The 11,391-nt window shown below is 39.7% G+C and overlaps 1 protein-coding gene across 1 annotated transcript; it reads left to right on the top strand.

Moving 5' to 3' along the window:
• Positions 1-408: 408 nt before the first annotated feature.
• On the top strand, positions 409-4,848 carry LOC115070782 (legumin type B-like). Its single transcript, XM_029564778.1, has 5 exons — positions 409-479; positions 1,543-1,652; positions 2,212-2,325; positions 3,680-3,826; positions 4,620-4,848. The coding sequence occupies exons 1-5, from the start codon at positions 416-418 to the stop codon at positions 4,752-4,754; spliced, it is 570 nt and encodes a 189-aa protein (XP_029420638.1). The 5' UTR covers positions 409-415; the 3' UTR covers positions 4,755-4,848.
• The last annotated feature ends 6,543 nt before the right edge of the window (positions 4,849-11,391 follow it).

Raw genomic sequence — 11,391 nt, 5'->3', positions numbered from 1 at the left:
GCACATGTGGCAAAGTTAGAAATTTGCATAGTAACTTTCGAAATTATCTAGCGGTGGGCCCCAGTTTTCTAGTGCTCTAGGGAGAAGTAGAATAAATGGTTCTTTAGGGAGCATTGGTAAGTATGGGGCACAATGAATATTTTTTCAGGATTTTATATTAGCCATCAAAAGCCAACCATTTAAATATTCATAAATATCACACGTGGCTCTCTTGCCTGGGCCAATGAAAACCCCCTGATGCCAGTGCTGCTGATTTAGTGGCTTTCTGCTACTAAAGTCTGAGAATGTTTCACAGCCATGTTATGTGATTTCTGGTGTGTTTCAGCCTGAAGGTGGAATTAATTTCATTAGAAAATTCCATAAGCAAAAAGAAGATCAGGGAGTCAATCTTCCTCCCAACTTGGCAGAATTGGTTATGAATGCCAGTTATGTACAGTCTCCTGACAGCCTTGTGTGGAAATATTTTTTTGACCTTAAAGGTATGAAGACTTTTAGTCAAATTTTGTATATGTAAGTGTTTAGGTGCATTTTTTTAATGGTGGGCCATAGCCAAGAGAAATGTACAAAACAAAGAATAAATCTCTCCCATAGTTTTCAGTAGAGTAGGTACTGTGGGGAGGGTCCTAGAGTCAAAAAGAGAATGTGGTAAAGGATTTCAAAGTGTGACAGGTATGTTTCAGAGCTGGGGGATGCTGCAAGAGCAGAGACTGATGACGGGGCAGTTCCGTTCATGTAGTATTTGGGACTCATGCTAGTGAGTTTGGACTGTATCTTTGATGGAAGAGAAAAACAACTGGGGAATTTTAATCAAAAGTGTCACAGTTAGCTTTGTTCTTTGAAATGAAGCCCACACTGACTTACCTGGAACGAGTTGGAATCGGCTAGATGGGAGGAAAAGAGATGAGTCAAGGGGCTGTCATAATTTCTTAAATAGGGGATGGTGGAGACAGGCAGCATGGCTATTGTGAGGAAACTGTGGAGCAAATAATCTAAAGAGAGAGGACAGGCAAAACTTGATAGTTGACTGACTCGAAGGGCGAAGTACAGAAGAGTGTTTGGGATACCTCTCAAGTTTTCAGCCAGGTCCCCCAACATGAGCGGAAATCCCTAAACAGGACACTCTCTGTTACAAAATTCTAGATAGGCTGACTAGACCCCAGTGAATGAACTTGCGCTGGAGGACATCAGGGGACACTAACTTGACTCGATAGGCCTTAACATAAATGACAGAATATGTGAAATCCAGTAGGGGGAGGTATGAGAGGGTGCCAGTGGGGAAGGGGGGTAGAAAGATGATTAAGGTATTGTATATGAAATACACAAAAATCCATTAAAAATATAACAAATTTCAGGAGTTTGGGAGGTGGGATAGAATCTGATTGTGCCTGGCTGCTATCGTGGAGGTCCATATGACCCGGTGTCAGCCATTCATGCTACATAAGTTTCCTGAGAGTAGAAGAGCTGTGTATTTTACTGGATGTCCATTGCTGCACCATTTGGAAGTATTTGATAATTATTTTTTTCAAACTTCATCTGATTCAGGTTCTAAAGAATATCGGTTCCCAGGAGGAGTGATGCAACGAGCGCAGTATTGGAAGAATGGGAGTGAGCTGAGCAAAAATGAAAACATTTTCAACGAGTTTCTGCATCAGGTAATTAAGGAAAACCTTTTTGAAGCACATTCAGGTAGATGCAATTTAAGATTGAGCTCAGATTCAAGCTCCTTTTCGACAAAAGGAAAAGAAAAACTCTACTAAGCAGGTGTTGTTTGATTTTTATTATGTAACTTGTTACTTGAGGCTTCCATGCAGACTTCCAACTTCTCTGGGTGGACAGTCACACTGATGAAAAGATTGTATAGTTCTGAGACTGACTTTTTCCTTTATTTTTAAATGACCATCTGGTTTTATAGCACAATGGTGGTATCAGATTCCTGGGGTTCAGATTCTAGTTTGGCCTGCCACGTCCTGGCTGTGTGAACCTATGCAAATCCTCAGCCAACTTAGATTTTGATTCCATTGCCTGTGAAATGGGGTGAATGATCCAACTTTATAAGACTGTTGTAAGGAATAAGTGATGTAATATGTATAAAGCACATAGAAAATGTTCTTAGAGCAGAATAAGTCTTAGTGGTTTTGATTTTGTGAACTGTTAAGCTGCTGAGTAGTATGTTGACTAAATAAGTGGCTTTTGTTCCTTTTGTTTTGGAAGCATCAAAATGCCCTCGCTGTGAGTACGCTCAGAATTTATAATAATGGACTACGACAGCCACATTTTCATTTCAACGCAAATGAGATGGGATACGTAGTAAGTGGATGTGGAAAGGTGAGTCCTCAGGAAACATCTTTAACTTTCTTTAATGCAGAAAGGAAAAAATAGGAGGCATTTATCCATACTGATCTAGTCATTAATAACAAAAGGAAGCAGTCTTAATAGCTTGCTGGACATTGTTTTTACAGAGGATATCATACAGACCTCCTTAGATAGTTTTCAAGTTCGATGAGAAGGGAAGATTCACGATGTACACGAGAAGAGGCTAAGACTGTTTTGGAAGTGGTAAAGATGTATGTCTTATGATAGAGATCTGAAGGACAAGCTTATGTTTTCAGACTTTTCTGTCCTCAGCTAATGCAAAGTATGGGGGAGTGAAAATAAAGGGGTCTCGGCATAGTGTGAATCAGGGCAGTTGGGAAGGCATAGAGCATGAGCATGGCAGCCATTTATCTCAGCTTATCTGGGATATTCTTCATGCATCCTTGTCTGACTAAAATTATCAACACCCTCCTTTTATTCTTCTGAGAGTGTTTATTCGGATGATCACTCATGTAGTCATCATAAGATATGCCAAGCTTTACAGTGTGTTGCTACTATAGGGATTTTACCTTAATTACTTTAGATCTTCATGAATTCTAGAGGTAGAAAAGGATTTTCTTGGAAAGGAGGCTATTGGGGTAGAAGGACACAGAGGATGGAGAGGAAGATGGGGGAGAAGAAAGAAGTGAGGGGGATGAGCAAAAACAATGTTTGAAAATGCTAAAATGAAACTTAATGCTTTGTATACTATTTTTAAAAAAGGCTTGACAGGCCTGTACTTCTCTCCATTTTGGAAGAAATAACGAAAACAATATGAAATTCACTCATTGTATCATTTACACCAAAGTCATCTCTGTTTTCAGGCATGAATGTTTTAAGAAATTGGAAAAAGACTCTAATCCTACACAAATTACATTTTAAATATTAGATTTTGTGTGTGTGCTGGAGTACTTTTGTGTCCATATTTAGTCTCTAACTCTTTAAAGGAGGACTCAGCATGTTAGGATGAAGTCTTGTGGAAATGAGGGAATGTAGGTGGTAAAATACTGAATACAAATCCCCTCTGATAGATATGGTACATAATTTGTAACCTTAATTAGAACATGATGGCAGATGACTTTTTTGCATGATGTTCTGTATGTTGAGCTCATGACGTTTGTATAAGGGTGCTATTTTTTGACTTTTCTGGGGCTCTGTCATGGACACAGATTTAAGATGAAAGAAAGAAGGACTTCATCCTTCACACTTCATTCTTATTAAGAACTCCCTGGATAGTCTTGAGCTTTTATACATCTGCTCTTTGCAATTAACATATATCTTGAATGAATATGTGATTTTATGTTCTAAAACATCATTTCCCCCTCAGGTGGGTATCATTAATGCTCAGAGTACCATAGAATTTGAAATTCACATTGGAGATGTGGTGTTCTTCCCTACTGGAACCCAGCATTACATTAAGAACACATGTGATGAAGATTTGCTTTTTGTTCTTGCCTTCAGCACTGGAGATCAGGTAAGAGCAAGCCAGGTACAAAGAGACTCCTGTCAGTAATCTGCTAGGATATGTGTCTGGATAAAGGAGTCTCTTAGTAAATATGTATTAAATGAATGGATGGATTAATAAGCTGGATGAAACAATGCATGGAGAGAAAGAGAATAAAATAATTTCTCCATTTTATAACTAAACCTAATATATCACATTCCTTCGTAACCCCCCAAACTTTGAACCAAAGGATCAGTGTACAGAGATCCAAGTAATTGTTTCAATTACTAATAAAGCAGATATTAGAAAATGTGACTAATATCTATGGGCAAATGTGTTTCCTCATATTGGTCCCTAGAAGTGGATAGGCCTCCCATGTCAAAGCAGAGATTATCACCCCAATGGAGAGAAGCCAGTGTGTCTGTGGAACAGCACCTGCACAGGTAGTGGGAGTAAGGTTTGCCTCATCATGTGACTGTAGGTGTGGAGCCGCTGAGAGTTCTTGTCACTAGCTCTTGCTCACAAGAAAATGTGTACACATACTTTTCTGAACAACTTCTCAGAAAGATTGATTCCTTCTAAAGAAAGCTTGTCAGGTCTTAGCCCATTTTGCCATCGGACTTTCCTTCATGGAGCTGAAAAAGGAGAGCATCCCACGGTTAGGGAAGACTGGCAGTCACAGAGACCCTGGGCAGGACTTCATAGTTGTGTAAAGCTAAACAGCCAAGCACCAGATGGTATTGCCAAGGCTTGGACAGCTGCTAGATCTCTACAGGAATCTGATCAGAGCACTTCTGATGCATCTTTTGTTCTACATTATCAGGTGCAAACTCTTGACATGGACGATTATCTCCAGGCCACCTCAGACCACATTTTGGCTCAGCTTTTCTTCAGGAAGCAAAGAGAGTTTAAGAAAATCCCCAAATTCAAGGAGGACCAGGCAATCAACCTGCCTTAATTTACTAATGAGTTCATATCAATTCTTCTCTATCGGTTGTTGATAAAGAGAGGCCACTTCCTTAAAACTTGGGGACTTGTTACAAAATGAAGTGGGGCCGCAGGTGCAAAGCAGCCCAGGTGCTCCCGCGCCTGGGTATCATGCTAAGGGACTAGTTCAGATTAATAGGTGTCTGGGAGAATCAGATAAACTGACATATTTTTATGAATTTTACTATATGTATATATGTTTATTTTCTTGTTACTTAAATTTTATTATTCCAAATGTAAACATTCTTATTATGCATATAGGAGAAACTGAATTCTGTATCTTCACTATTCATCTCTGTGAGAGGTCAGCCTATGTATGTAGATGCTGAGGCACTGAATCCGCATGCATCAGACCTTGTCTGAAGTGTTTAGTACCATACCCCAAGCTGGTGATTCTCAGTCATTTTTGATACAAGATACTTTTTTTTTTTCTTTTTTGGTCTTTTTGAGACAGGGTCTCCCTGTAGCCCCAGCTGTCCTGGAACTCACTATGTAGACCAGGCTGGCCTTGAACTCACAGAGATCCGCCTGCCTCTGCCTCCCGAGTGCTGGGATTAAAGGCGTGCACCACAACGCCCGGCCACAAGATACTTTTTATAATGCCAAAATTTTCAAGGAGTTACTCATATACCAATAATTATATACTTTTTATATATAACTATAGAAAATAATCATAAAATATTGTGAGTAAAATAACATCTATGAATGTATTTGTATACTAATGACCTCATCTTCTGTTTACATAGAGAAACATAGGGAAAGTTTTCCCTACGTTTGAAAAGCATATGGTTTATTTAGTCTGTTGCTAATGCTGGCCATGTGTAAGGATTCAAAGATAACCTTATGTTTTGGGAGTTGGTGGGGATGGATTGTCTCTTAAATTAGGGGTCATTGTCTGAAATAGAAAATAATTTATTTATACCTGATCTGTGCTTTATTTTTGTTTGCAATTTATTTGAACAGATATTTGGTACTGTGTGCTAAGTACCACCATCAATTCTGAGATATCCCGTATAAAATTGTAAAGAACATACAGCTGGTTTTAGTCCTTCTCCTGATACCAATGGCATTTTAAAAAATAAAACAAAACAGAAAACAAAGGCTCAGGCAGTTTCTGCCCACCCCAGGGCTACGCAGATCTGTCAAGCCTTCTCTTTCCCTCCATTTGACTAGCTATCTCTGTTGATTACAAGTACTGAAGATCACACTGTACCAAAGATCACAGTGAGAACTTTTCACCGGGGTGACTGCCTACAAAATGGACTTTAGGAACTTGAAGATAGCTTGCTCTGCTATTGGTTGTTAGTTCCTTCACCCACATAAGCTAAGCACTGTGTTAGATGTAGGTGATATAAAGTTGACTCTTAAATTATCTCTGCCTCAAGGAGAATATAATCTGACAGACACAGAAAAACAGTACAAAACATGTCAATATTGATATGGCAGTTATGCACTGTCATAAGTGATACATGTGTACATGTGGATATACGCATTTGTGTGTTAATGAAACACATGTCCTGGAGTAGTTCTGAGTGAAGATGAGAATTAGTCAAAGCATGAAGAAGAAGATGGAATTTGTGGGTAGGAAAGCTGTTCTAGGTCGAAGACTGTAGTTAATGGTGCCAAACAGGAGGTCTGAGAAAGCAGTAATGGAAGCTTGAAGGGAAGGACCCAGTGGTGAGGTGAGGCGAGAGCAGGGAGGGACCAGGTAGTGAAAGGGTTGTTATCCTTTGGGGCCACTTGCTGTGCTTTCCTTTATTGCCTTTTCCAGGTAGAGCAAGCTGAGATCAGAGCTTGGCAGCACTGGGAGGCTTATGATGGGTTGGTTGTTTTGCACAGACTTTTAGTAGCGAATGAGTCACCACCTGAGGGGAGGAGTATCATTGAGAGGGTGCAGGGAATAGCATTACAAAGTGGGGACAAGAAGAGGATGTCCAAATATTGGTCAGCATATTTTGTCATAGCAAAATGAGAAACAAATTAGAATAATAGTCATAAAGGTCATAACCACATGTGTAGGCAGTGTCTATCTAAAAATTGTTTTACTTTAGAATTTTTTTTAAGTATACTATATGGCGCACACCTTTAATCCCAGCACTTGGGAGGCAGAGGCAGGTGGATCTCTGTGAGTTCAAGGCCAGCCTGGTCTACATAGTGAGTTCCAGGACATCTGGGGCTATAGGGAGACCCTGTCTCAAAAAGACCAAAAAAAATGTATACTATATGCTTCTTTGTAATCCATTTTCTTGTATCAAGAATGACTGTATCAGATTACTATGCGTTCACTAAATAAAAATTTTTGTCTATATTTTTATATTATTTTTTTTAAAAATTTGAATATAATCTCTTCTTGACTTTGTGTATTTAAAACATTATTAAATTAATTCACTCTAGGCATTTTTAAAATATGATTTATTATTTCCTAAGGAAAATATGGTGTTGGAACTTTTTGGGTTTTTTGATAATGCTGTTCTTGAAGTCTGACTTAGAAATCTGCTCCACTATGAATTTTTAAAAGAAAAATTTGAGGATCTGTTCCTCAGGGTAACATGGGCTTGGGAGGAGCTCCTGGCTCCTTTCTTTAACCAGTTCCATCTATGTGAAGATAAGTCAAAAGTCCTGCTCAACCATGTCTGGCTTCACTTGGAAGCATGAATGAGATGTTTCCTTAGTTGAGCCTCCTCTTCGTAGACTAGACACTGGTTCAAGTACATCTCATGGGGTCTCCGTGGCTTCCCTGAACAAGAGTACAGGTGACTCACCACAGTTACAGGACATTTTGAGGAATCTTCCATAGTCCCCTGGACTTAGTCGACCTTGGAGGGCAAGGGGCAAAACCTGTCCTTTAAGTCCTTCTGACCAGATTAGTATAGGTATCAAAGTACGGCTGTTAAACATTCAATAAGGTTAGTTCCACCAGTCTGGTGCTTTTAATTACCATGTGCTGTGTAGATAAACCTTGGGCAAAACCCAAATGTTCTCAGATAAAACTTGATTAAACATATATTTTTTTCCTTAAACTAGTTGACTAAACTATGACTTTAGAAATCTTAAATTATGTGTATATTATTTTTGTCTCATCCTTTATATATCATAACAAACCTACATAGACCTTCATCACTTGCTTAGGCTTTCTCATTTCTTTCTATTTTGGAAAATATCTCCATTCCCATATCTTTTTAGCATCTTTTACATTTTTGTTTTCTTTTTTAGTAATTAGGAGACATAATAACATTAACAAATAAATTTTCCATCTGTTGTGAGAATTATTTTCCTAGGGAGATTAAGCAATGTTTATCCCCTTCTAAGGTTCTAGTGTCAAACCAATGTTTGATTAAGGTTCTCCTGGGGAACCAATGAGTTTACTGAGCTTACTTACAGAGATGACTGAGGGGTTGCTGAGGTGTATGAGTGACCTGAGGGTATGCACACTGGAAAGCCTTTACCCAGAATAGATCAAGCCTTCTCTTCCTAGCTTTCCCCAGGTTATATACTTTATTTATTCCTAAATCCAGGAGACCGTGTGTGATTAGGGCCAAATTACATACAGTTGGCTGGAAAGAGTGACTAGATACTCCAGTGAGGGTACAATGACCCTGCTTACCTCTCCTTTAATGAAGGAGCACAACTGTCAACAAGTCCAATTGTGATGATGTTTAGCAAGCAGGCACAGCTGAAGTCATGATAATGGCATTTATTTGATGCAGAAGAGACCGCTGTACAGCATCATCTTATTAAAAGGACATGGAATTTAAAAGGATTTGGTGTTAGGATCCACATATGAGGGAGAACATACCTCTTATTTTTCTGAGTCTTTTACTTCACTTAGTATAACAGTTTCTAGAGACATCCATTTACCTGCAAATTTTATCTTTCTTTACTGCTGAGTAGAACTCCATTGTGTAAATATACCACATTTTTATTAACCACTCGTCAGCTGAGGGGCATTTAGGTTGCTTCCATCTCTTAGCTCTTGTGAAAAGAGCAGCAACAAACATGGTTGTACAAGTGTCTCTATAATAGCATGAGTCCTTTGGGTATATGCCAAGGAGTGGTCTGGGTCATATGGTAGGTTCATTTTTAGTTTTTTAAGAGTTCTTCACACTGTTTTCCATAGAGGCTGCATGAGTTTGCAATCCCAGCAGCGATGAATGAGCGTTCCCCTTTCTCCACATCCTCGCCAGCATTTGAAAAATCCTAAATGCAAATTATTTAGTAAAAACTTCCATTGCAATATTATTGGCATGTTGCTTTATGGTGGGATATGTTCTTAAAATCCACAGGACTCTTCTTTTCCTACTTTGAGAGTTTTATGTTTTAATTTTGGGTACTGAATTCAGGGCCTTCCATATGCTAAGCAAGCACTCCTCCACCGAGCTGCATCCACAGCCCAAGGAAAGTTGACCTCAGTGGCGTTTCCATGCTGCTTTGTTCTCTAGCATTACTTTACCCATTAATAATAAAGTGCTGGGGCTGAGGAGATAGCTGTTGGTAAAACACTTGTCTTCAAGTATGAGGAGATGAGTTTAATCTCCAAGATCCACATAAGAAAAGCTGGGCACGGTATATGTGCTTGTAATCTCTTGGGAGTACTGGAAAGGTAGAGACAGGTATATTCAAGAGCCTGCTGGCCCGTTTGCCTAACCCACTTGGGAGTTGTAGGCCAGTAGGAGACCTTATCTCAAAAAACAAAGCACAACAAACACAAAAACACAAAAAGGTGGATAATGTCTAAGAGATACATTGCCCCCCACCCCGGCCTCCAAAAGCACATGTGCACACACACACATAATAAACTGCTTTTAAACTTTTTGATACATTGACTTTATTTCTTATCAGGTTGATGTCTAGAATTGTGAGTGACTTAGACTATGAATGATATCATACAGGCAAAAGCCATTTTTGGGGGGGAGGGGTCTTTTTGAAGCAGGGTCTCCCTGTAGGTCCAGCTGTCCTGGAACTCACTATGTAGACCAGGGTGGCCTTGAACGCATGTTGCTTTATGGTGGGATATGTTCTTAAAATCCACAGGACTCTTCTTTTCCTACTTTGAGAGTTTTATGTTTTAATTTTGGGTACTGAATTCAGGGCCTTCCATATGCTAAGCAAGCACTCCTCCACCGAGCTGCATCCACAGCCCAAGGAAAGTTGACCTCAGTGGCGTTTCCATGCTGCTTTGTTCTCTAGCATTACTTTACCCATTAATAATAAAGTGCTGGGGCTGAGGAGATAGCTGTTGGTAAAACACTTGTCTTCAAGTATGAGGAGATGAGTTTAATCTCCAAGATCCACATAAGAAAAGCTGGGCACGGTATATGTGCTTGTAATCTCTTGGGAGTACTGGAAAGGTAGAGACAGGTATATTCAAGAGCCTGCTGGCCCGTTTGCCTAACCCACTTGGGAGTTGTAGGCCAGTAGGAGACCTTATCTCAAAAAACAAAGCACAACAAACACAAAAACACAAAAAGGTGGATAATGTCTAAGAGATACATTGCCCCCCACCCCGGCCTCCAAAAGCACATGTGCACACACACACATAATAAACTGCTTTTAAACTTTTTGATACATTGACTTTATTTCTTATCAGGTTGATGTCTAGAATTGTGAGTGACTTAGACTATGAATGATATCATACAGGCAAAAGCCATTTTTGGGGGGGAGGGGTCTTTTTGAAGCAGGGTCTCCCTGTAGGTCCAGCTGTCCTGGAACTCACTATGTAGACCAGGGTGGCCTTGAACTCACAGAGATCCACCTGCTTCTGCCTCCCAAGTGCTGGGACTATAGGCGTGTGCCACCACACCTGGCTCAAAACCCATGTTTTAAAACTTAAAATCTATCTTAAAACTGAAATCCTAGCCATTTTATCAAAACATTCTATGATGTAGCCAACACTGACTTATTTGAATACATGAAATGTATTAAATATTGAAAAAATTAAACATACTTTATCATTTTTATGTGTATGAGTTTATTGCCTGCATGTATGTGCACTTGGTGTCATGCAGTCCTCATGGAGGTCAGAAGAGGGTGTCTGATCCCCTGGAATTGAAGTTAAAGACAGTTAGTCACCATGTGGGTGCTGGAAATTGAACTCAGGTTGTCCACAAGACTGCTGAGCCATCTCTCCAGCCCCTTGATTTTCTTTTTTAAGAGTTTGATAACAAAACAGGTATATTATAGGTTGAACATCGAGTTCCAGACTAGCCATGGTTAGACTATGCATGCTTGTGGAGTTCAGAGATTAATCTTAAGTGTCATTCCTCAGAAGTGATCCACCTTAGCTTGCTTTTTTCCCAAAAGATTTATTTTATATGTATGTGTGTCCACCTGTCTGTATGGGCACAAGTGAGTTCAGGTGTCTGCAGTGTCCAGAAGAGGGAGTCAGAGCCCCTAGAGCAGTAGTTACAGGTGTTTGTGAGCCACCCCATGTGGGTGCTGGGAACCAAACCTGAGTCCTCTGCAAGAGCAGCAAGTGCTCTTAACCACTGAGCACCATATTGAAAAAATTAAAGAATGAATAACCCTGAATAAGTGAATAGAACGAACTTAATTTGAACGAACTCCAGGGTAGATGATGAAGCACAGACTGTTCCTTGTTGATTCTAATT

Source organism: Nannospalax galili, unplaced genomic scaffold (genome assembly GCF_000622305.1).
Source record: "Nannospalax galili isolate Female #2095 unplaced genomic scaffold, S.galili_v1.0 scaffold1097, whole genome shotgun sequence".
Classification (NCBI taxonomy): Eukaryota; Metazoa; Chordata; class Mammalia; order Rodentia; family Spalacidae; genus Nannospalax; species Nannospalax galili.
Note: the sequence above shows the minus strand (reverse complement) of the source record. Positions and strands in the feature narration are given on the sequence as shown.